The sequence below is a fragment of the Anopheles marshallii genome, chromosome 3 (assembly GCF_943734725.1).
Source record: "Anopheles marshallii chromosome 3, idAnoMarsDA_429_01, whole genome shotgun sequence".
NCBI classification, from domain to species: Eukaryota; Metazoa; Arthropoda; class Insecta; order Diptera; family Culicidae; genus Anopheles; species Anopheles marshallii.
The window spans coordinates 74,418,300-74,445,343 of record NC_071327.1 but is presented as its reverse complement, the minus strand read 5'-3'; the positions used below and the strand labels follow the sequence as shown (position 1 = coordinate 74,445,343).

At 43.8% G+C, this 27,044-nt stretch overlaps 3 protein-coding genes across 3 annotated transcripts in view; 1 reads left to right on the top strand and 2 right to left on the bottom strand.

The window, feature by feature from the left end:
* Positions 1-21,111, bottom strand: part of LOC128711389 (breast cancer anti-estrogen resistance protein 1) — a 108,018-nt gene extending 86,907 nt beyond the window's left edge. Inside the window, exon 1 of the mRNA XM_053806258.1 lies at positions 20,773-21,111. Within this exon, the coding sequence (XP_053662233.1) occupies positions 20,773-21,111 (339 nt within the window). The remainder of the gene's footprint in view (positions 1-20,772) is intronic.
* Positions 21,112-23,312: 2,201 nt separating this feature from the next.
* LOC128713442 (DC-STAMP domain-containing protein 2-like) lies at positions 23,313-25,447 on the bottom strand. Its single transcript, XM_053808302.1, has 4 exons — positions 24,970-25,447; positions 24,646-24,906; positions 24,353-24,566; positions 23,313-24,291 (listed from the first exon to the last, which is right to left on the bottom strand). Exons 1-4 carry the CDS (start codon positions 25,445-25,447, stop codon positions 23,313-23,315), a joined length of 1,932 nt encoding a protein of 643 aa, XP_053664277.1.
* A 387-nt stretch (positions 25,448-25,834) lies between these two features.
* Positions 25,835-26,754, top strand: LOC128714485 (protein Gemin2). The gene is made up of 2 exons (XM_053809359.1): positions 25,835-26,041; positions 26,119-26,754. Exons 1-2 carry the CDS (start codon positions 25,835-25,837, stop codon positions 26,752-26,754), a joined length of 843 nt encoding a protein of 280 aa, XP_053665334.1.
* The last annotated feature ends 290 nt before the right edge of the window (positions 26,755-27,044 follow it).

The following is a 27,044-nucleotide window of genomic DNA, read 5'->3' as shown; positions in this document are numbered from 1 at the left end:
CTAATTCAAACTTTACCTAACGTAAATTGGGAGTGGCAATATCAGCCTAAAACCAACTTAACTAAACCACTTGTGAGACCGTTTACCTTTCCTTTTAAAAGTCTAACACATTTAGCCTTCAAATGCGCTGTGTGCGCCATTACCATATGCCATTCTTGGTGCCTAATCGCCTCGCACTCGCTGCCGTACGTCAGCGATCGCTTCAATTCCTTTCCCAGAATAGGTCCCAGAAACATCAACAACCTGAAAACACTTCATTTTTATGTTTACGCCACAACGACGACGTTGGTAACGATGGCCCTTTTTCCTGATCCGTGTGTGCAGGCCCATTCCCGAACAAGGGTCAGACGTTCGATGAGATTTTTATGACGCTCCACACCGAGAATAGGCTGTGACCACCGACAACTGTTAAACGATTTTGTTGTTGTTTTGTTTAGCTCTTCCCAAGGAGTGAAGTGTTGGCTTCGTTTGGAAGAGTCGGTTGAAATGTTTTAAACCATAAACACAGTACGGTTAAATTTGGACGCCATTTTCAATTTTCTAACAACCGCAATGATAAAGGAAAACGTGAACGTTCCAATAAAACGATTTTGGCTAAATGAGGCAGAATAAACAGACCCTTTGTTCTCCACAGTCCAGTGTGACGGATAATTGCGTTCTTCCATTCCGTACACGGTGTGTTAATTGGCGATGTTCGGAGCGTCGAATGCACCACAAATTTTGCTGACGATTTTCCCAACCCAAAATCCAACCCTATACCCTGGTCTGGTACGGAAGTAACCATCTAGAACCGCATTCATAATGTTTGGTTACAAATCAACCCAATGACCCAAATAGCGGATACCTTCATCCATGCTACGTGCAAAGGCATGTGAATGAGCGAATGAGCGGACGTGCCTTATCGACAGGAATGTCTCACATCTGGCTTGCCACCGGCAAGGTTCACGGATTAGTGGAAAGCTTCGTACAAGGAGCAAACGCTCAGTAACTTTCCACGGTCAACGAGCCAGGTCCAGTTCCCCCAGTAAAGGGGGCGAGATTAAGCGTAATCCTTCTGGTCGACTACTGGAGGGTGGGAAATTCGCGTGGTTCAAGCAGGAGTGCACAGCAAAAAAAAAAGATTAAATAAAACACAAAGCACAAAACACCTTACCTAGACAAATTTCCTACCATTCGTCTTCTTCCTACTCCATAACCCCGTGACCCCATGGGAGAGTGCAGATGATGCGGTGTGGTTTGGCTCAAGACAAATGTTACTCCATTTTATGGCTTACCGGAACAACATGGACTTCTACGTGCCGCAATGTGCCACAGTTCCTGTTTTTTTTTTTTTGTGCCAAGACTCACATGAACTCAGTTCGAATGTTCCTAACCTCACATTTACCGTAGCAAAACCCACAAATAACTACCAGCGCTTGCTGGATTGCTGATGATGCTTGATGTTTCGTTGCTTGCTTGGCTGGTTTCGCTGCATAAATCATCTGCAGGACGGACCTCCAGAAGAACCTACCCGTAGCGATGCGAAACCTTATTTCATCCCCGTTTCCATTTGCGTTGCGCAACTCGATTTCGTGAAATAATCTGGCACCGAGTTTTCGTGCTACAAACGAGCGAAAATCTAACAAGAAAACTAAACATATTTGCAAGCACAGGAATAGGAAATTGAGCGTATCGTCGTGGTGCTGCGGTTGCTTCTCTACTCATTCCAGGGCTTCTTATCACGAACGAACGGTTTACGCTAATTTTGCACCATAAAACATTCAGTCCGAGTCAGAGAGATGATCCCTGTTAGGGATTTCGGTTACGAAATGTGGTTTTGATTTCATTCTTACCGCAAACACATTCAACCGTTCATCGATTTTTTTTTCTTCCCTGTGTTGGTGTTGAATTTGAATGAGAAATGTATAAGCAATAGTGTAACTTTGGCAAGTGATTTGGTTACCCCGTAGGCGAAACCTTTTCAAAACTAAACGAACACAACTACGAACAGACGCACAACTTGAAACTATCATCTCGCGGTGTTTGGAACTCGTCCATCAGCACGTCTCATCTTCTAGGGCTCAAGGGCTCACGAAGCAAGACCTCCACAATGGCGCAAACTACACTCGAACCACACCCTCCGCAAGCGGCCTTGAACGGTTCAACAAGTTCTCTGGCCAAGTGTAACGCCACTTTTCTTCGTCCTTCGATGGTCAAGTGCTGGTGGGTGTGCAGCTCATTTGAGGCGAAGCCTTCTTCTGGGTGTCAGATTTCGATGGGCCGTTGTGTAAAAAACACAACTCATAAATTCGTGAATAGGTTCGAAACCATGTACCATGTAGATATTTATGGTGTTTCCTCATAGCGGCAATGTAAAAAGATCCAGAAAAGGATCAGTTTAAGGTTGCATGCTCAAGAAAATAATGTTTCCCAGAAATAGTTGTTTGGAAAATACTGCCAGAGTGGGAATAGTTCAATTGAAGTGTTTTGTATACATTCTAAAAATATCTAACATCGAAAAGTGAACCACTTATTACAAAGTCTTAATGCACCTCCAGCCTAAGTTCACCGCAAATAAAATGGTTCTAATTGTCCTTTTTTAATCTTTCAAAGCGAATAACAACTCACTATCCATTTAAATAGTATAAATCCGCTGAAAAAAGGGTTGAATAGGGAACCATTTGCATTCAACGGCAACATATTTCCATAATTTCTAGAACCTCTTTCGCCTTTCTGCTAAATGCCTTTTTAAACTCCAACACCAATAATTTAGCAATTTATAAAACTCTCCAAACAGCAATTATAATGTGGCCAAACGCAAAAAACGCGCAAAAAATAAAAACAGGTCAATTGCGATGGGGCACCATAATGGGAGCCGAAAAACGCATTCACGCGAACGGTAAAAGTTTAAAGCTTGCGGAACAGAACAAAACAAAAAATGGAGCCTGTAAACAGCTAGAGCTCAGTGTAGCCCAGTGGATAAAAATGCCCATCTCAACCAAAGTGGACGAATGAAAATTCGCCATTAATGATGACAAAACGCGGGCCCAAAACGGAAAGAACGAACAACTGTCCTTTGCGTTCGGTGTGGTTGCTTTTTCGGCGGTTAATTAATAATTCATCACAATGCCTACCATTTTCTACCACGCAAACGCACGAACTGCTGGACACGAATTGTACGACCCGGAAGTGTACTGTGGGTCAGTGATACGAAGAACTGGTAATCTTTTCTGCGTGACATTAGACAGTAATCGCTGCCAGTGCGTCCTGGAATTAGAGAATATGCTTCTGTAAGCCTTTTTCGCTTCGGTTTTCCGGGAGAAAGAGTTGAAGCCAAACCTTGTCCCTTAATGTCCTTGTGAGCGTGTGTCTATTGTTGACCAATCCAAAGGATCGTATTTATACGGCATTCGGGATAAAACAAACCCAACAAATTGAAGTGCCCCCCGCGAATGAAACGCACCAGTGTCTTCCGGGTACAGCGCAACACAACATACAAACATATCCGTTGCGTGGAAAAGCGCCACGAAAATGCATGAATTTTCCCACTCGCTACGGTACGTTTTATGGCCACTTTGCGGTTGTTGTGCCACTGCGCGTGAATTGTTTCCGTGCACCGTATGGTGCTTCGTACGGTCATTTTGGGGGTTTTCTGGAACGGTGGAAAAATTACACCCAGCAGTTGGGAAAACATTGCCATTAACAGCTATCCACGGTAGGAGGATGTTAAGGGTTTGTACAGCCGCCGACAAGCACGGGAAGTACAGGAATTGAGCACGTGCACTTTCGTTTGTCCACTTTTCCATCCAATTAAACACACACAGACACACATTCGCTTTAACGTCCTGTTTTTTGGTGCAAAACTCATTGCCCTTCCCGTTAGAGGACACATTTTTATTGGTCATTTGGGACAAGCTGGACAAAAATGAACCGAGGAAAAAAACTCCACTCGCGAAAGCCAACTGCTGCGACGTGATTATCGTTTCAATATGGAGCCCTGCAAAAGGGGATTGTCGGAAAAGTGACACTCAGTTTAACACTCTTTGCACTGAGTTGTAGCAAATGGCAAAATTTCCTACACTTACCACACCGCACACTAGCCACCATTAATGGATTTAATCCTTCAAACCCTCTTTAAGGAGCAAGTTTTGTGTGGAAAACTTGCCCAAAGAAAGCTGCCGGGATAATAAACTTTCTTGCACAACTTTCCCAGCGCACAGGTAACGGAGTGGTAACAATTTCCACCGAAAAACTATACACTCGAAGGCATTTTCTCACCCTTTGAAGGAAGGGCTCCCGACGTACATAACTTTTGCCTACCCTATCGCCTTCACGCCTTGCAGGCAATCCTTTCGTTTGGCAAATTATCAACAACACCGTACAAGCAAACACCGACAACAAATGGCACAATGACACCCGTGGAAATGGCCCGCGGGAAATTGTCGAAACACACTGCTTCGCTGCATCCGGCCCGCTTGATGTTGGTAATTTAGCAAAGTTGTTCGATTTGCCGACTTTTGTACAGACAAATCGACCGGTGTTCGTTTGTTGGGAATGAGGAAAAGTTTAACTTTGGCAGTTGATGCTCAAGCTCATTTCCATCAAGGCTTATGCTGTCGGCGGGCCGAAGGAAATGGAGTGGTAAAATATTGACATCGGTTTTGCGAAGAGGCTTTCGGTGATCTTTGGGGTTGGGGAGTGTTCATTTAAAATCAATTTTCAGTCCAGTCATCCACAAAGTCAACCTCACGAAAGCAAGAGCTATGGTGAAGTTTGTCTATGAAAGTTGAGCAGCACATTTGATAATAGCTGTTGACTAATTTACCACACTATCTTAAAACGGAATCAGACAAAAGACGGAACCTAGCTGAAAGCCTAATTGAACATTTCATTTGTCAATTAAGATTTTAATAAAGTTTAAAATAAACAACTTTTAAACCAAGAATATTGCTAATTTACTTCAGGGTTATTAGATCGTATAATTAAATGGTTATTTTCCCATGATTTTAAGATAAGTTGAACATATCCTTTTAAATTAGACCATAAATAGTTCATACTGGTTTGCAACAGATGGCGGTAATAACGGTGAGTGGTTTATTTTAACACTTAAAGCCAACTTTGAGATCCGATTAAAGTGTTAGAGAAGTGAAATGAAAATTAATAATAAATGATAAATTAATGGGTTAAAATTGTTGGAAATACTTGTTCACTGCACTTTACTCTTATTCCTAGAATCGTAGAATATGAACTGTACCCAGTACTGTATCAAAACGGAACGGATAACATATGAACATATCCGGTTCGAATCTATTTCCACGAAATTGCACTACAAACGGACATCCATGTCCCTATGAATAACGCCGCAATGCAGTAACTGTGCTGTGCTAATTGGAAGAAATTAGTTGATATTCATGTTATGCTCACGATAGAACTAGCACATTCGTCAATGTTTTTAATTAGGGTCACTCGGACCTCCAACTATATGCATGTTATGAAAAACCTCACAAAAGCAGCAAAACATCGCGCATATCGTGGGCAAGGACGAATAAACGCGAATACACTGAAGCAGCCTGTATCGATCGTTCGATCAAATTTGCAACAACAATTGCCTTCCAATTCTTTATACCGTTCCACGGTGGTGAAACTCGATTCGCCGTGTCGGAAAAATCGGACACCCAGCGTCCATTTTCTACGACCATGCATCATCCACAAATACACACATTGTATCAACCTGGGCCATTTTCTTACTGCTGCTGCTGCTCCTGCTAGTACTAAGTTTCCCCACCTTCCAGATCATCCTTTCGCTATCGTACACTGGCCGCAATGTCGTTCACGATTTAGTGGCATAGATTTGGTGGAATTTGCTCCCATTGCGAAGGAAAATAAAAGCGGCGTAAGGTCGTCACTTCGCTTTCGCAGGGCTGCCACAAATCCACCGGCTGGTCGTTACGAATCATGACGCGAAACGCATAAAGCGAACCGATAATTTACGCTTATGGATTTTTGGTGTCCTTTTCGAGAGAAGTGATTAACTATAAGTAGCTGATTTACGATCGGTACGCAATGAACGGTCTGATCGAGCATTTCTTTTTACCTTTTTTTTTTTGATTATGTCTTCCCTAAGGGCACCTTAAAATGTGGCACGAAGTGCGTTCAACCGATCGTTTCATCGCGAGTATGGTTTTTGCCTTACCAACAAATAAAAATACTCCATTCCAACAGCAACAGCCTACGCCACAGAGAATTCGGCGCTACCGTACCCCGAGGGCGCTATCGTACCACACAAGGGACGAAACGCGAGAGGAAACAGAAAAGCATGGTGAGTTACGGTGAAGATTATTACCATTCCCGGTGTATGTGTTTACGAGCAAAACGAGAGTAACCCGAAGGGTGTACAAGGAAATCATCATCACAAACATGAAATATTTACCCATCACGAACAAGCAGCAAAAATTGATGTACAAACAGTAAAACAACAACAGCAGTAAGGGAAAGATTTGATGGATAAGAAGGTAATAAGCGAACAACTCATAATTGTGACACGCTGTCCGAACGGTTTGTTTTGTGGCGTATGTAGAAGATCGTAATACAGTTGGATAACAACTCTTATTGATGTGGTAAGAAACATAATTATCCAACTATTTTTTTTTTAATTGATGGCTTCGTTTCTTAGCCTCGGTAAAGAGAATACTAAAGTAAGAATAAATTAAAGCAAAACGGCATTTTACGGCAACATTTTAATCCACAACTTTCCATTTGAGCTTCTAAATCTTTTCTCTCTCTCTCTCTCTTGGTGTAGTCTATCGAACGTAAGCCACACATAGAAGTCAAGGCCTAAAGACATGACTCATCATGCAAGTATGCTCATCATGATACTCCCTTAACGTCTTGCGGCACAATTCTACCCTTTCGCACAATGTTCATTCATGAATGGGTGATTCTTGTCGGGGCCAGACCGACCACGGATGGCGCACGCCAGCTGCAGCATTTGCGCCTCACTATTCATACTGCGACGGGTAAAACGTTCAGAAATATATAAAAAAAACCGGTCACTGACTGCAGTAATTCGCGGAAATTATGCACTTCCCGTCCGGGAGACCCATCGTACTACGATGACTCACTTCAAACATGAGTACCGGCCTTAACGTTGGCCTACCAATGGTATCTTGAATCGAGTCTTTGTCGGCCAGCAGCGGTGAAGAAACCCAACAGCGACACTTTTAAAGGTGCGCGTACCCATTCTTACTCTACACTAATTGAACCGATAAGCATCGTGTTAGGGGTGAGAGCAGAGCATACTTCCGATGTGTCTTACTTTTAATGCCAAACAGCTTGTTGTGTCGGACTTTCCGAATATGCGCCTTTATTTGGTACTTCTTGTAAGAAACGTGCGAGGCGTCGTACAATTGAAGGTTATGTTCACTGCTTGACAGTTCACTAGCCCGTTACTAACCAGCGATCGAATAGATTCCGAAAGCTTCCCTCACTGTCCCTGTACCGTTCTACAACAAAATGGTTTAAATCATTAACATTGCTGATTGCTTTTTTATGCGCAAACAAACGCACTCGCGCCGGTGTGCAGACCTCACCTCTATCTAGGCACCATTTATCGCAAAACATAACCTATCAAATCGATCCTTTCGTTTCGTTTGGGCTTACCTACACACTGTCAGCTACTTAAGCTTCCATCGATTCATTCCATCGTTTCATCCACCTTCGCAAACGAACCGTTCCCTCGAGTTGGCTCCAGCATTCCCGAACCAACCATCAACTGCCCTAGTATTTGTACCATAAATGGACATTTTCCTTCGGCGATACGTCAAATGAACGTCATCATTCGGCTGAGCGGCACAGACAGTGGCGCCACTGTCGTAGGAGCTCTCGCTCGACACATTACGGAACGTTTGTTGTATTCGAGCAGGCTGGATAATTAATTTCAACTGCCGTTGTGCTGTGCTGCTGGGAACGTTGCAGTACTATTGCCTTCCCTCCTGGATCGTACTGTACCCTTCGCGGACGAACACGAATCTCCGACACGGTCAGTGGGTTAGCGTACGAAGCGCCGTAACTCAAACCTTCCATCGGCGATTCTGTACCAGCTGAGCATCGCAGATTGAGCAATAACGATTCCTATTTAGCGAAAATGCGAATGTAGCATGAATAAGGTTCCTTCATTCGTTTGCATCCTCTCGCTCATTTCAATAGCTGAACGTCTAGTCTCCACACCGTCCACCAAACGAACTCACGTAGTGTCTCGGCCAATGCATCATCTAAAATACTGGCAGCCAAGTTCCGTACTGCTCAAGGTATGGAAGCATAAGCACGTTTTAAAATGCAACGAGACCATAAACATCAACGCTTTTTTTCAGGTCAACTTCACGGACAATGTGTGTTCTCACCGACGGATGCAGTTAAGCAGGGGTTTAATATGTGCAAAATAGATGCCAATTCTTGCTATTCATCTGGAGCGTAATCTTCGGCGATTAGGGCAGAATTAATCTTTTCATCATGAAAGTGATAAGTACATGTATCGACACCATGCCTGTCCTGTAGTCCTGTAGTTACTTTTGTTTTGAAGAATGTTAGTAAATATCTTTGGCTTTGGTATGTGTCTGCATTCCAGAGTTAGGTGGCTCTAGTCACGAAAACTTTCCCAATTTGTCCAAAATATTCTTCATGACCCGGGTACATGAACACACAACACCGGACAGATTATAGCCGCGTGGGAATTGACTGATCGTGACCGGAAATCCGAAGCACTTTTACCTAGGCGCCTTACTTTCTACTATACTTCAGGGCTATAGTTCCGAACGAAGAGACTTGTTAGTTTATCCTCAGGTAACAACCCTAACAAAGAGAAACCCAAGATTCGATGATCTGTTAATGGACCCATATCAGGGCGTAATAATCTAATCGAATGTCCCCGGACGAATGTCGTACGTTACCCACAAAACGGTAGTAACGATCAACGACCTGCTGGAGCCAGATCCAGCTGCAATAAATCAATGAATCAGGATCTATCAGAACCATCATTACGTTATCCCCAATTACACGCCGTATATTCCTGTTTTTATTTGCCTGTAGCATTACAGAGCAACCATTGACCATTTGTCGACTTAATCACTAGACAACATTTTTACCAACGAAGCTTGTTTCGAAACCTATCCATTTCTGCTAGAAATACCTATCGCTTTTATGTGTCCCATTACCTTTGCTGGCGGGTATTGACCAGGAAAAGGACGATCATAAATTATGGAGATGCACACCGATTCTTCACCCAGTTAGATTGTCCCTTTGTACGCTAACCGTTGTTTCAGAATTCATCCTCTCTACTGGCATCCTCCCCGGTCTAAACTTCTCCGTTGATGTTTAATATCAAGGATTTGGTACTCTTTTCTTCTCCGTGTAGCAAGGTCACACCCGCACATCAGTCTCAAATTCGTCGACGTATCGTGGAAAACGTACCCAAAACGAAACAAAACAAAACGGGGAAAAAAATAAACTTTTGGGGCCAATAAACAGACCCGAAATACGGTGCGCCTGTGCTCACTATGCCATAAAAAATTCAAAACCTCCTTCGAAAGAAGAGAATCCTTCATTCGAGCAAACGAAAACAATTCCTTAACCATTCGTTTAAGGAAAACGAAAACAAACCAGCAACCAAAACGGAACACAGCTTGTTGATACTTTATTTTCATCATCGCCCTCCCGGCCCAAGACCCACACCAAAGTGTATGAACCCTCGCTGTCGGGTGAAAGATTTATGCGACCAAGTTATGGGAAAATTAAAGGGCACTCCCGATCGGCTCGTCCTTGCGGGGTCCTCACAGCGTACAGTCAACCCCAAAATGATACAGCGCGAGCCCAAGGAATCCTAGGCGCAATTTATCGAACAACAGCCGGTTTGCGTCATCCGTCATGCCTTGTCGAATTAATATTGATGTTGACACAAGCAGTAGGAATTAAATAACAAATAAATATAGCAAACCATCACCGAAGGTTTAATAAGAGGTTTCCATGCTGATGCAATTAACTTTTAATTCTAGGGCTCTTTAGTATCCATTTTAGCAGTCTGCCATTACTTTGGCAAATGTTCCATTCAACGTGTTGATTTGTTTGAATTAAAGATCAGCGATTTTGTGTTTCAATATCTTCTTCTTCGTGGCACTACAACGTTGAGGGTTTACCCCGCGATTTTTCGATATTACTATTCCAATTGGTTGTGCATTTCATCCGGAGGAAGAATAGTTTTGCAGGGTTAGAGTAACGAATTTTAGATTTTTAGTTGAGGAAGAATTATTCACTCTATTATTTATTATTCTACTCTATTATTCTATTACTCTATTATTATTATATTATTATATTATTATTATTTATGAATTATTCAGTCTAATGTAGTATCCTAACTATTCATTGCTCTCATTTACACTACAACAGTGCTTCAATCTTCACAACTATCATGAGATCACCATCTCTTCAACTGCTCTCTCGTGATCAATATTTTCTCTTCAGATCTTCGTTCATGTTGCATCGGTCATTAGCAAATATCACTCTCGATTACACGACCTGACCAGTGTGTCTTTCAGTGCCACTCGTAGCGAATTACCATCTAGCAATCGCCGATGATGTCGCGCCGCGATTGTGACATCCTCGCCAATGCCAAAACCAACAAATCACACACAACAACCATCGATCATGTTCGATCAGTGCCAATTATGCAAAGCTGCACCGACATGGCCGCGCTACCCACAGCAACACAATGCGCAATCTGCATTCAATGAACTCTCGGTCGCCATCAAACGTAACACACCATACATTTGCATACCGCGTGCATCAGCGCACTTAGTTTCTATCCCCCAACGCTTTTGCACCGTTTCGCCCTAAATGGTGTTAAAAAGATGCACGGACGGCGCCGCCACACCGAAGCGGATCGTTCGCCAGCGAGGCACACCACGAGGTGGCAAGAAATCATCAACTTATCTTGTACCGCTTGGCAGCATCTTAGCCGGCGTTGTCGGTGCACATTCCCGCAAGATCATAAGAAGTCGATCACTAAATCATCGTTCGGTCAATCTCCACCGGGGGTGGTATGGATGGAAGCTACCGTGACTGCAACATGCCCCCGTACACTGGAAACATTTGCAAGCTTAGAATGTGACCGCAGCAGCCTGCACCATCCGCAGAACCTGTTCCAGGAACTTGTTCCTCGTGGTGAGCAGAGGTGGCTCCAGTGGAAGCCTGCGAACATGATCAAGCTTTGCAAATCAGCAATAAAAGACCACCTTCCTGCGGATCAGGTGGAACATGGTGACAGACGGAGCAGGAGACTTGGATATTTCTGGGCTCTGATCTCATCTTAAAAGCTTGAGCAGAGTTGGACGGTTACGCGTGCCTTGCTGCATTTACCGCACTGAAGTTACAGTGCTCGACATAAAGTTCAGTATACTGTACATACAGTTTAAATATTTGTATCAGCATTTGAATGTGAGAATTGTTATAATTAGATATTGATATTTTGGAATAAATTTTGATAAAAATGTCAGTGGAGTTTAAATTATAATAAATTGTACCATAATCTAACATTTGTAACGAAATAATCAAACGATACTAAATTCCTTAGATCTTAGCAATTCTACATAGGTTCTTTGTCTGCACTTTACTTTAAATTTACAAATTTAATTCATGTGCAACTCCATCAAGCGATCATATGAGAACGATTACAATTACTCATACATTCTTTTGCACAATATGACCTCAGCCAACTAAATAGTGTGGGCGACCTGCTGCTGTCCGTTTATCCTGCTTCAAGGACGATTGTAGCCTGTTACAAACCGGATGTCGTTGAATGGCGATTTTTGCCATCATATTTCAACTCCGCAGACACTTGACAGACCGATCGGGCCGGTCGTCGTACGAAGCAAATCAATATAATCAGTCAACTAGGCTCGAGGGCTTTGGCATCACGACCAGGGTGTAGGGAAAACCCGCTCCAATTGCCAACGGGAAGGACGGCCTTCGATGAAAGTATATTACCTTCATCACGCCCTTCCCAACAATCAGAATCGAGCTTCTTCTCGTTCTGCACACGGCGTACCTTTTGCAAGGATACTTGTGCCACGAAGAGGCACACTGCAAAAACGGCACGTAATTGGAAATAATTGTATGGTATTAAGCAACGCAAAATTACCATTTTCGTACCGAAAACCTTTCGGTGGGCATTTCTCGTTTTTCTTGCGCTCTGATGGGTTCGTCTTCTTCAGCGGTAATCGTTTCATTTAATACTGCCTCTCAGGGAGTCTGTCTGTGGTGTCGGGAGTGATGATGATCTTGCCTTAAAAGTACTGCCCGGGAATCGAACCACTTGCACAATGGGGAAACTATAACCGTACTGCAATCAAGGGTAGCGTAGGGAAGACGGCGCAAGTATCGGTTTCCTGCCACAATTACCTACGGTGGGAAGAAAGTACGCATAAATGAAAGTTACGACATACGACTGCACACGGTTAGCGTTGGTGCTTGTTACTTTCGTTCCGTTATCTCCTTGCTGAGTACGAGCAAACCACACCACACGACGCTTTCCGCGTTTTATGACACCAATTTTTCTGCACTTGCACATTAACATGCTTCTCGGCCGCATACTGGAAGACGGTGGATATCAGTAACAGGTTCAATCATTTTTCATTGTTTTGTTTTTGTTTCCTTTACCGATCGTCTGTAAAAGGAAGTTACAGTTGGTTTATAGTTATTGACCATTTTTATGGACTTCACTCTTGCATTTTGGATGTCGTCTTCGTGAAGAACTTCAAAGAAAGATGAAGCTAAAGTTAGAACTTTTTAAAGGAAAATAACAAGTTTCTTTAGATCGACTTTGATATATTCGATAGGTGATCATTCGAACATTGCTAAAGACGTTATACAACATGTTACTTCATACCAAAGGATCTCAGTGCTGACGAATGTTCGAACGTAATAAACAACCTACAATCCAAGTCCAGATCGTGCTTTTATTGCCACACGCCATGAAAGGCACACCAGACATCGGCAGCCACCAGGCATTGATTAGATGAAGCTAATTTTAAGCTCATTAGCACCCGTCGTGAGGTTTTGTTAAGAGAAAAATAATCAAAAGCAAGCCGAATGGTGGTTTCCTGTGGTAAAAGAAGAGAATGCACTGCTCGCCTGTGGCAAGTAAGAAGTAAAATTCAACCTAAAGAATTTCTGGAAACGAGACCACCATCAGCATCATCGTCAGAGATCGATCTGTTCAGATACGGATGCCCACACCCAAAATGGGGAACGGACGCACAGAAGCTGTAGAAAGATCTCGCCTGAATGAAGCATGATAATCTGTTTGTTCAACAAACGGGCGAAGCGACACGAGAGAGCGGTACACGTTTGACCCCAAACGTCTGTCAACTGCTTGTGCCGCGACATTTGTTAGCTGGAGCTGGACAAGCTATTTTAAAGTGGACTCTAGAGAGGAGGCAAGTGATACATGCATAATCAGAGAAATAAACAAATCCGGCAGGTGTTATAAACCTTCCTGCATTGCCCAAGAGTGATGCCTGAGGTTTGGAGTGGAATTTTGCCATTAAATTCTTTTTAGTACAATTTTAGTACAACGAACGGATTTTAGGAAATTGCTTTTAGAATGTTAGGAATTTCTAGGTCTTTCAAGTAATTTTTCACCTTTTTCAACATACAAAATATTCAGAACAATCCTGCAACATAACAATATAATGCATAGGTTGTAAGGAATGAAGGAACATTAAGCTGCCACCTTCGTTGACCTAAAACCAGATACGCTCTTTAGAGTGGCCAGTTCCCCCCAGAAGAATGAAAATATGTTGCACAATCCGCGCAAAGTAGACGAAAAAAAAATCAACCCTCTTCTCTTAACGGGCGCTTGCAATCACGTTATGCTGAAGAAAGATGAATAATGTAAAACATTCATTCGCATTCGCTGTGTACAGCTTCTTTTTCTTGTGCCAAGTCATAATTTGCACTCCGACTCCGTAGCAAAAACCCATTATTTTCTTCGTTCAGATATTTGCGTTAGAATCGTTTCTTTCCTTTTTTGTGCTTTACAAGCATATCCAAAAAAAAAAAGTTTTCTCAACTTTGCTGGAAAATTCCATACTCAGGATGCGAAATAATGATCCGTGGGTAGAAACGGGGCATGAACACAAACGCTTCGGAAATGGGAAAATGGAACAATTTTTACAAAACACCAAGAACGCGGCACAGTAGCAAGTAGCGTGCGGAGTCTGGATGGATCATATTCAATAGGGCTGTTTAAAAAAAAAAAAGATACAACGACTATTGTTAAAGGATCTTTAAATGAAAATAGGGGGCGGTTTTAATTAGCCATTTTGGTTAATTAGAAAGCGAACGAACGTAATGCTTTAGGAGGAACCATTGGCGTAGATAGGTGAGTAAGCAGCAGGAAGACTGATTTGCATATCAGTTTCAAATTACGCAAATGGTAAGGATGAATTCTTATGAGATGGAAATTTTTCGAGTCCCATCGTGTAGTTAAACTTGTCTAATAGAAGCTATTGAAATAGATTTTGCGTACGTACAAAAAACGCTTCGGGTCCCTTAGCAATCAAGCTTTAAATATTGCAGCAAACGTTAGTTGTTTTCTGAATGCATTTAACAGGAAGTGAGACACAACAGTAGGTCAGCTTGAACAAACCAAAATAAGTTTTGGTAATGCATTTCCACAAGGAAAAGGATCATCCTCATACTGGCTACCGGGTGCTAGAAGTAGACATTACGACTGTTCCTTCTCACAGAATCCCACCCCGAAAGCGCCATCAAAAGGGCCTCCCCTGTCGACCTGCTTCATATACCTCTGACCCCATACCCACACCCTTCTCTTGGCCCAGACAATGCTACTTGAAATTCCATTTCCTTACAAGCTTTCCTGTTGTCACAAATGCATCTCACGAACGTCGACACGCTCGCGTGAGGACGCCTAAGCAGAGCGTCTTCTAGACGGCACCGAGAAAGAAAACTATCCGTTCCGGTACGGTTGTGCTGGTTGGTCCGTTCCATTCGGAGCAATGGACACTAACGAACCGTCAGCGAAACAGAACCCGCAGGCGGTATGAAAAAAGTCTCTTTTCTAGCGTAGAACAGCATCAGACTAGCGGGAGAAGAAGACCAAAGAAAAAACACGTGGACAAGAAATAATACAGACACGTGGAGCCGTCGATGGTGAAGGGATTGGAGCATTCCAGATGTCCAAAAATTGAACAGTTCCCGTGCGGTAGAAGCAGAAAACTTCACGCCGGTCAGGGAAAAGATTTTCTCTAGGGTCCACCAAGGGGTCAAAGGCTACCACGAACCGAGGCCGGTAAGAAAGTGCATCTATCTTCGAAGAAATTGAACCCCAAAGACGCAGAAGGTCAACATCATGCATCGAATGTGACCTCGGTTTTTTTTGGGGGACGGTTTGCGATGAACAATCACGATCGGTGGTCACCCCCCCTTTGGGAAACACTCCCTTGATAGGAGAACGTAAACACGGTCCGATCATCCGAAACCCTTTGAAAATTGCCATCTCACCGATTGATTCGATATGACTCGAAGCGAATCGTTACTCAAATCGTACTCCGATACTCCACTGCTTATCTGTCCCGCTTTTCCCTCTGGCTTGTGGAACACTCTCGTGCTCCATCCGTGCACTTATAAAACAGCGACAAACACGGCAACGTTTACGGCTGCGGACACAGCAACGTCTGATTTGCTGCGGACAGCGATGGTGTTCCGGTGATAAGCGATTTTTCCTTCAGTTTCTGTTGCGCAATGTGTCTGTAGGTCTGTGCCCTCACGACATTCCCTTTCGTCCCGATCGATCAGGAAAGTAGTTAACGAGCTGCAATAACAATAGAACGAGAACAAGTTGTAGACAATATGATACGCTTCTCGTGGCGATATGTCTGCGAAGGTTTCACGTCGAAGAACGCGCCCATTTCTTATGTTTGACCGTTTATTTTTATCACCGTCTTGTTGTGTGTGGGAATATGGAACAACACGGCGCACTGCTTCTGTTCGGGGCAGGCTTAACGGTAGCCCAGAGATGGTGGATCTTATCATTCAGCATTTAATTAAAAGCAACTCCAATAAAATGGTAGCACCGCATGATTGATGAGAATGGAATCGCATTCGCTATTTTAATATCTTAATAGACCGACAGAAGCAGAGTTCATATTAATTTCATTAATTAAAAAAGACTTCTCCAGATAAGCTTAGATACCTCCCAGAAATCCGGAAAGACCTGCAGTAACTGAATATCACAGATTACTGAGCAGTATATGTCTAGCCAAACCACTGAATAGTATTATCAGAAACACGTTTCACCCACAATCGGTAAAGCTCCAAAAATTCAATCACCCAAGAAAGACATCCATCATAAAACGATAACAAGGCTGCTCTCCTTTCATGGAAGCGGTAAACATGTGGTCACAATTAGATTATTATGTTTGATGTTCGCGCCAACGAGCGGAAGCGTAAAAAGGGCGACAAAATGTTGCGTGCATAATAAACAACCCGGGTTTAAGCTGAACCAGAGAAAAGAAATCACCGTCAACCTACCGCACACAGCATTCCGTACCAAAAGGCAGATAACCAAAGTAAGAAAACACACTTGTACGGCGAGAAACAGAGAAAAAATGATGGAAGAGCAGAAGAAAGGCCCCAAAAGGATGTAAACAACAATTTATTCGTTTCTTTGAACAGACAGTAACGATACGGGGAAGATCATTTTTCGGAGAAATCTCCCAAATTCCATCCGCGAGTTTGTCGGCGTTTTTTCCCTTCGTAGGACAAATGCAACTGTAAAGAAACTCGAGAAAGCCACAGCATCTTGGTGGCACGCAGTTAAAGCGGGCGCGACAATTTCCTTGAGAATTAAAAAAAAAATCTTGAAACTCCCAACAAAAATGAAAAAGGAAGGTGTACGATTATTTTATAATAGCCTCAGATCGTTACGATCGTTAGTTGCCATATTTAAAGTGTCATATTTTTCATAAATAAATGCTAATGAAATTGAAATGGTACGTGGAAGAACTCACACGTCGCTATTAATTTCGATCCACAGATGGTTCGATCGTACCATATTAGTCGTTTTATCGATCGTTTGCTTTTCGTTCATCTGATCTTTGTTATTCTAATTTAAACATAAATATGTCTCTTAACAGGCGGCACATGCTCCGCACACTGGCGCACGAAAGAACCCACGCAATCCGAACTTTATTGTTGTGGTCTTGCTCATATCTGACAAATCAACAAGTCAGCTCCCTAAACTGGAGGTGGAATTGACCTTTTGACTGTGGGGAATCTTTAGCACGACCGAAAGGGATGAAGAATGTATTCTTTATAATGCTCCAAAAGAGATACATGGCGTAAAATATTTAAAAGGTATTGGGGAACCAACAACCGTTCATAAATCAATAGCAAGATCCTGTAGGAAACGGTCGCTAATAAATCCACCACCATCCATAAATAAACCACCTGAAACAGAAATAAAACGCTACCAAACGTGGGTTAACCACGCCAACAACTTATGCTATTTGGGTTTTAGATTGACTCGCACAATGAAACAAACGCTTACATCTCGAACAGATTGTTTACGAGTGGATTACAAATCATTAACAATATCCCAAAAAGGTATATAAAATTAGTAAATGCAACTGTTATACATGTACATATTCATTCGCCTTACAGTATTCAAAGTTATTAATAACATTACACCCCTAAAATATGCAAAGCTAGTAAGAAGAGATACCTCTAACGTAAGCATCTAAACTACCCCGGACTGGAGATCTTCCACCCAATGAGTAAAGTTGAACGTCTCAATGGGCAACGCAAACATGGCAAGCCATAAAGCACCTTCGCCAGTGAGTTTCGCTCCAACAAACCCCATCCTGCACGGTGCAGCCCCCGCCAAGCTTCAACTTTCTCACTTTCTCCACAAAACTGTACGGAAACTGAGGAGTTCCATGACCCTCAATTATCTCACCGACCTCCACTGGACGCAAGTGCATTACGGTGTTTCAAGTGCCATGCATCAACAAGTTGCTAAAATACGTCCCCTTCGGGAACGACGGGGAATTTTACATTTCGTACTTTCTTGTTTGTAAATCACATGGCGACGTATTCCGATTCCTCGCTCGTTTTTTTCAAGCCACCCGTTCAGGTTGCATTTTTATCCGTTGTTTGAGTATCACATCAAGTGTTTCGGCTCCATAGCTTAGGCGTGGTCAGACTAAAATACAAAAAAAGAGTGGATAAGCAGTGGTATTAAAGCAAATACGTTGCGTTTTCAACAGTACCACGGGATGGTCAATATTTGGTGACAGCGATATATCCAACTGGAGACAAGGTTTTCATCTTTCTAACCCAATCGATACACTTTTCTCACGAAAGGTGCACCTCTTACCTTTGTGATACTGCTAGAGGTGTGGCATACTGCTGGTACAAATCGGCATGTTTGCCTGTCAATCGGTATTCTCCGATAGCAGGGTTCATTTTATCGCAGCTAAACCTCTTATACACAGTGTCCCAAACACCCCGAGGGCATCCAGTTAACAGCAAATCGCATCCAGGCCACCGCTCATCCTCCGTGCGATGTGTAAAACCAACACCAAACAACTACAAACACGTGTTTTTACGAAATCTAAAGCGAGTTTTTCGGCTCGGGCAAAGAAACACCCAAGCCGCAAATGGATCAAACGGAAACGGTGTTAAAGCGTGGTAATAGCGTCGAGGGCTTCGAACGGCGAAGTAGAAATGCACCGAAGGACAGAAAAGGTAAAAGACCTCAGAAGACTCGGTAACGTTACAAGTGGTCCTTATCTTCGCAGTCGAACACGCAGCGCCACAGGTCATTCCGTATTTATTTACATTTTCCCATTTTTTCTTTATACCTCGCTACACTGCGTGAAACGAATATTGAATGTATGACGCGTGAAACTGTGTGACGTGTGACACTGTGGTCCTAGTGTTACAATTGATCGCCTCTCTTGTCTGAATTGGATTACTTGCCATGGTATGTTTAAATTATTGATATTTGTAAGGAAAATATACAGAAAATAAATGCAATTTATAAAAAAAACGACACAACATCTTTTTAGAAATGCCTTGAATCTTCTTCTTCTTCTTGATATAATGACCTACTAAGTCACATGGCTGCCATTTGTGACCTGCTATAGTTATTTTACCACGCCTATCCGAGTCAGTCCTTACTATGAGCGATTGGTTCGGACGGGATTTTGGGACTGTCCCTTCGTGTGACGATCAACGCCGCTACCGAATATTTCCATCAAGTATTGAACATAATCAACAGATAAGAATACTATCTCCCTTGATAGTTTGCTTCAAGAAACCTGATCTATATTATCAGACAATATTGTCCCTTTGCAGAATATTTCTGAAGAATCGATTCGTTAGACTCCGGAGACTAAAAATGAACCACAAGTAACTGATAAGATATTCAACATTCTCACCGATTACTCACATCCGGCAGATAACCAATTCTCAACCAGTCGTTCAACCATTTCTCACCGTGGATTAGCTTCAACGCTTGAAAATGTTGGAAGGAAATAAAAAACTGGATTAGTTCATTAGAGCGCTCTCTGCAAGCGACACATACAAATTGTTATTATGATAGCGGTGCTTCAGTGCCCGGAGACCATCACCATTGAAGGCATCTCTCGGTAGAATCTTTTCGCCACCGCCATTGTATAGATTGCCAGATTATCCGATGAGACACGGCGGAGTTCGTAGTAAAACGACTTACACTTTCCCCACCCAACATCTTTGTCACCTGACCCCACTTTGATTACACCTTGGATGGATTAAACCTTGATTACAGTACGGGTGAAACCGGCACCACAACGCTTACTCCTGCACAAAGAGTGAACCGAAAAGCGAGCGGAAGTCTTCCAGCTTGGATGGCGCTTGGAGCGAATCCTTAAAGCTCAGCGACGGGTTCCTTTGACCCTCCGCGCTGCCGACGTTGTGTTGTTCGGTCGATATTACTTTAATACTTTTCACCGTTGCCCCTAGAGACGCTTCGTCCTGCTTCAGCCCAAAGGAAGGTCCGTAAGCACTAGAAAACCTTGCGAAGCAGGAAGGAATGTGCTTGATAATCCCACCTTCTCCTCATACTTAATTCAGTTCCGGGACGGGCTTGATTCCGAAAACTGGAAGCACTTTGCACTGTAAACGCCGTCCGAAACCCAAACTTCACCCAGTTCAACCAACTGCGAAAGTAGAAAGCAATCTTCCCGTGGCTGTTCCTGCGTTCCCACCCAGAAGAATGCTCCACATATCCACTATTGGTTGCCTCTTGTACACATTTAGCCGCATATGGCAATATGGCAGCCCCACTTGTACGGGACTCGGTGTTCTAAGAGACTCGGCATGATTTCCAGCAACTTTTATGGTATGCTCTATGCTGTGACCGGAGTACCGGAGATCGATTTTCTTTGTAGAAGGCGTAAAGGGACCTCCATCTACCGATTCCAGATGCTGTAGCAGGAGTCCTTTTTTAAAGGATAATAGGACTGTTGGGAATGCGCTAAACTGTTGCATGGGAACGAACTAGAGTTCGCACTTTTAAGTCAATCCGTTCATTTTCATGCCTTTCTAAAAGAAAAAAAAACCCTTCCGGATACATCAAAGCTCAGTTCACATGAAGTTGAAAAGCATTTAAAGCTTTTGGGGCATTTCTTCAATAAAATCAGTGAAAAGTGAGTGAAAGAGGAGTGATTGCCAACTTACCTGCTCCTTGGCCGTCCCGGCAGGCTGTTGCGTATCGGGCAGTTGTTGCAATTCCGTCAATTCCGAAGCCCCGTCATCGTCATCATCGTCATCCACTGCTGCAGATTCTCCATTCGTTGCCTGTTCCGAGTTTTCGACGACAGATGAACAATGGTCCGTTACTACGCCACCACCTGTGTCATCCTTTGCTGGATGAACAAGTTCCGGCTTTTCCTTCATTTCGTCCACCACCACCGCCCCCTCCTCTTCCTCCTCATCGTCATCGCCCATGGCGAGTAAATGGTCCAACGAAGGGCGTACCGGAAACACGCTACCGGTTAATGATGCAGGTTGCTCCATTGAGGAAAATAGTGTATCGTATCGACTTGCCAAACTAATGTAAATGGATCCACACCCGATGAGTTCTTGTTGGATGCGCACCGTTCAACAGATGATTACATAATTGAGTAAATTCGCACGAAATATTCTACACGATCGATAGAGGGCGACCGAACGAACGCCGAACAAATTCCGCGCGCACCTTTCACACTACACTAAAGCGGACGCCCGAATACGCGACACCAACACGAAAAACCGAACCATTAATATTATGTCCACTGCAGGTCGGAAAAAACTGTTCCCCCTTTACTAATCGATGCGAAAACAATTGCATCTACCCAGCGGGATAACGATAGTCATCGGAACTAATAGTATAAAGCTCACACACGATGCGATACACTGCTGGTAGTGTTCACCTGGTCCACACTATTGATACACACACGCCCGACTACCGTGCCGTACGAGAGAAGACCGTGAAAACTGCCGTGGAGCCGAATGAAAATGCGCGCCCGTACACACACACAAACACACAAACACCCATATAAAACAAGCCGCCGTCCCCTGTCGCCTGTTGTGCAAAAAGGATCACCCTTTCACGACTCTTCTCACCCCATCCAGGGCACAAGGAACGAAAGGCAAACTCGGAAAAACACTGCACACCGATCGGAACTTCTTGCCAGACTCCGGTGCGCCAGAACGCAGAACGTACTGGATCTGCCGTGTACGGTTTTCCAACTTTTTTTGCCGAGAAAAGGAACTCGGAACTCGCTACGGATCGGTACGAGTGTCGTCGTTCGTGCTCGGAGATGCGGATGCTGTTGGTTCGTTTGGTCCACCAGCAAAGGCATGAAACTCAGTGCCGGTGTTCCGGAGTTTTCTAGCGGATGGCAAAATGAGCCACACTGGCGGACAAATATCACAACAGCCGCGGTTAAATCGGCTAATGGCGGCTCCCGCTTGCGGAGTGATGGAGTTCTTCACACGCACACTCGCACCGTCCGGGGGGGTAGCCTCCAAAACAATTGGACTTCCCGTCTGCTCCACCCACCCGATGGCACACAACAGACACAACACACAGCACGAACGCCCGCCAGCAAAGCCCGGCCACAGCGTAGCGGATGAAAACCTAAACGAATTACACCGTGGCGCTGGGTCTGCAACAATTTAGGTGCCGCGAAAAAACCCAACGCGGTGGCTCGGTTATTCACAACCGTACCCAACCGTATATTCACAAAAGCGCACCCGACTGCTCGATGTCACGAGATAACAAAGAGCCTGTTATCCTTGGCAGAGCAGGATGCGGCGCAGTAGAGTAGGTCGGCATCTCTCTCGGTACGATTACCGGTTCTCGCTGGTCGTATACACGTCGGCGTCGGTTGTCGTCTGGCGCTGGAACGGTGCTACTCGGAAAATTTTCGTTCGCTTTTCCACTGCCCTGCCATGGCGCACCAACTGGAAGGGGATTCATTTTCATTCATTCGCTTCAGTGAGAGATGAAAGTGGAAAACTTTACCGTTTGCTGCCTGGGACCGGTACATCGCATCCCTCTCACGCAAAATCGTCTGGAAGCTGCTGCTGCTGCTGCTGCTAAAACGAAACGTTCCTGATGACGTCAGTACGTCGGCTGGGGCCGTTTGTACGCTACACGTACGTTGACACGGTGCGCATACAGGTGGTTTGGCATGGCGGGTGGGTTTGGGGGTTTGCAGGACCTTCACCGGCTACGGAATACGCAATGAGCTTCATCGCACTGAACAGCACATTCGGATTAGCTTCGTGTGCCGGGTTAAATACAGGTGCCGGTAAAACATCAGTTCATTGCCTATATTCGGATGAATGATGGACATGTAAGGTTCATTCGATAGTTTTGGCGTCAAACCTAAGAGATAACTTGTAGGCAATATAGGGATTTCAAGTGAATACCATCCTTAGATACTTAAAAAATTCTGTGCATCATATGCAAGCGCGATTAGGAGTGTTGGCGATCTTCGGTAAAACGATATCCCAATCTAGCCGAAAAGACATTTTACACGAGAACCTTCAGTCCTTCTGGATGATTGCTTGCTGCTCAAATGTGTCTGGTTCGGAAATATTTCTTCAGCCTCCAGAGCGGACGAAGAGATCAAACCATCTGGTCCAACTCTCACTCAAAAAATGAATTCAAAAAATTATAAAATAAAGTCTAATAAAGGCTAAAGTGTTGATTAGCGCTAAAAATGGTACTATTCCAGATATATTTCATCCAACTCTCTTGCTTCCGACATCAGAATATCCAAGCAGAGTGAACAATTGTTCCCAGTTTCAAGCAAACAATCCTGACAGTAAATTCCGGGACATTCTGGTCTCGAACACCTTACGAGTGGATCTGAAAACTCTTTCAATACATCACCACATAATATACATCGTACAGTTCCTCCCTGGCCCAACACCGTTCGGCAGATCCAATAACGATTAGTCTTCGCCCGTACCACATCCAACCAATGCACTCTTTCCTGTTGGTTACGATCCCTGGTTCCAATGATGTGCGTTCTTAGAACCTTTAATAAGTTCTCTCGCTTCAACAGAATGTCACTGTAAAGCCAGATCGCACGGGCACGAGCCCTGGCGGGATAGTATCGTCGCATTACGAGTTGTCTAACGCGCAATCTGTACGGTTCAATAAACGCAAAGCACCAACAAAGCATCAGTAATGTTCCGATCTGACCGTAGCGTGCAAATCGTGGCTGAGATGCATCGGGAATACACTGGGAAGGATCTATCGCCGTTCCGTTTATGATCGGTTCGAACGAACGTACGATATCACGCAACGTATCCGCGAGTATGCCATCACCACTGACGCCTACTACCGGAGGAGTTACGGCACTGACAGTGGGTCCCTTCATATTAATGGATCCTTCGTGCATAAAATGTTTGATCAACGTTAACAGCCAGTAGAGTGCGTAATCCGCCGCTAATTGGCCACAAATTTGAACAGTAGAGATCACTAAAAAGGTAACCGATTTTGCTATACGAAAGCGTTCCTTCCAAGTCAGATGAACCGAGGTTAAAGTCACATAACGATGACTCTCTTTGCGTGTCAATGGAAAAAGAGTTTCTATGTTTAATTCCAATCTTCGGTTTTCGATGGCATAAAAATCTTCGGTTAGAAAGTTATTATCATAACTATCTTTTTTCAAGTACCGCTTCCTGTAACGAATAGCTCTGTCGAGAAGATAAGAAATATGTGCCCAAATCCGATCATTGGATCGACTACAAGACTAACCTTAAGACTATGCACACAAAAAAGCCACTAGTAACCATCTCCAGAACGTTAAAAGTTCTCCTTAATGGTAAAGTTCGGTCCACAATTTCTTGCCTTATTTCTGCACCTACTTCAGCAAACGTTTTCGAAGCATTGGTGGCAAAGTCAAATGAATGATCAAATTCAACTTTCACGCGAAAGAGTTCCTCCAAATTACGCATCAGGTTTTGAATGCCTTCCGTAGGGTGATTAACAAATTCAACAGTGATATGTGCCGTGTAATGGGGGAAACGGAAAACGAATGTCTCACTTACCCTGCTCAATTTCCTCGATAACAGCGTCGCTTATAAAATCAACAAGCTCACAAAAATAGTCTACCATTTTTGCACCGTAGCAGACTGTTTTGCCCACTTGTGTCACTTCGCACAGAAAGTCCATGTTACCCATTTCCTCTTTACAACTTTCGATCGTTTGATCCAAAGCATGAAGGCAGCGTTCGGAAGGTGTTCCCAGCTTGTCATTGCAAACGGATACTATGTCCCGCAGCCAGTCGTAGGCGCTCTTAATGGCGTGAACTGTAAAAACATAAAATAATAAGTAAATTTGCTTTTACCCCGATAAACTAAATCCTCACTTACGTATTCTTTTGACCAACTTTAACATTTCCATCATTGTTCTTTGCACTTTCATAAAGGATTGTTCGACAGTTTTCAACAGTTCATCGATGATCTGTTTCATCGCCTGGAAGGGAACCTTCAGTGCACCAATCGTATCCCGGATGGCCATCTTTAGCTGCTGCTGGGTACAGCTTAACGTTCCCCCCAGTACTTCTACATTGTGCATCGTGTTTGCAGTTGGTCCCGTAACAGTGAGTAAAAAAATGTATCCGATAAGTGCTGCGCGGCCTCGTTTGCTTAGAAACTGTGGAACTAAGAGCATTGACACGCAACGGGCACTTTTACTACGAGTCAGCAATAGCAGGGCGGTTACGAAAGAAATTCCAAGCAACATCCAGTGCAAAGCAGGCCGGAAGGAAAATTGACTCAGCAGTAGAATATTCACAATGACCGTTTGTATAGCAGCAAGGCTAATGATTTCAACGATTCGCCAGGACATTTGGGTATGTTTGCACCCGTACCACGTCGCATGACCACTAGGCAAAAGAAATATCCCAAAACGAACGATAAACACCACCGAATTGCCTGAACTGTGTTGAGACAAACTTCTGCAAAGCACTCCGTTACAAACTTTTCAAGCGTATATCATAAACAGTACACAAATGTCAGTTCGCGCTGCTCAAGAAGAAGATCGGTTGAAAACAAACTAGCATTCTTCGATTTTAGCAAATCCCTGCGTTTTGTTTGCTTACATCGACGCAAACTCGAGTTTTTTCTGCTTCCCTGTCCCTTGAAGATATGCAATAAAGCTAAAAATTATACAACGTGCATCCACATGCAGCTTCCGAAGACATAAAAGCAAACTGAGCAAAAGAAAACCCCCGCAATGGAAGTGGATATGATACAAAAACCTGCACTGGCAGTTGATCCACCGGATGCATCTTTCGATCCAGAAATAACGCCGGAAACCGGCGAACAGTATTTACAGAAGGTGATGTACGAACGGGGTAAGTGTCCGGTGGTAGTTGTTGCGGAAAAGCCACAATCCTTCATTGAGCAGAAAACCCTTTCCGGACTGGCTGCCCTTCCAACGGTAAGCATAGCACGCACGAAACGTCGAAAATTGCGCAACGAAAATTTGCTTCCAAAAATTGCGTCTTCCCGTTTTAGGACGAGGTTAAAAACATAGCACACCGTGCACTGATACCGACGCGGGAATGGGAAACGATGCAGAATCAAAAGTTCTCCGAACTTCGTGACACCATCACATCGTACCGCAGCAGTGCACAGTACCAGGAAAACCTCCAGCGAACGCACGTATACCTCAACTTTGACGATCGGAAACATCTGCACGAATACTGTGCCAACAACCTGCCGTACGTGAGCATTTTGCTTAGCATCCCGCAACGAAATCTAGAGATTTTGCTCGAGTATCTGCACGAATGGTTGCAGGACTCGGATCAGGGTTCGTCGATCGCTTCACAGCAGCTGGACGAACCGTCCGACCCGGAACTGTGCGATACAACTACAACGATGACACCGTCCACTATCAGCAAGGAACTGCATCGTGGTGAAGGCTACCGCAAGGATTGGATACCGCAGTGGATTTACGCGATACTCGCCTGCTTGATTAAACCCCTGGAACCGTACATTCATAGCGTGCTGCGAGACATTGCAAAAACATGCATCGCATTGCGCAACGAACTGAAACAAGAGGATGAAGCGAAAGTGCTGCCGCTCAATCTATTGATTAGTATAATTTCGAAGCACTTCAATCAATGTGATTTGGGCGATAACATTGCCTGAGGATCGAATAGCCGGTGGAAGGTCGGAAGATGGTCTCCGCCCGATGCACGGAAGGCGGCTTCGTGATTGTTTTTATTACTTCTATTCCTATACATGGTCGAATATTTAGCGAACTCTAAAATGAAGCGATTCATACTCAACATTCGTCGTAAGTTGTTAATCTTTACATTATTCATTCCCCGTGCATATTATCACACGACCTTGTGTCGCAAAATTTTTGTCATCGTAAGTAGCAAAAGAAAATCTAAACACGCCACAGCTTCGTTGTTAACTTAAAGAAGGAAAGGGGC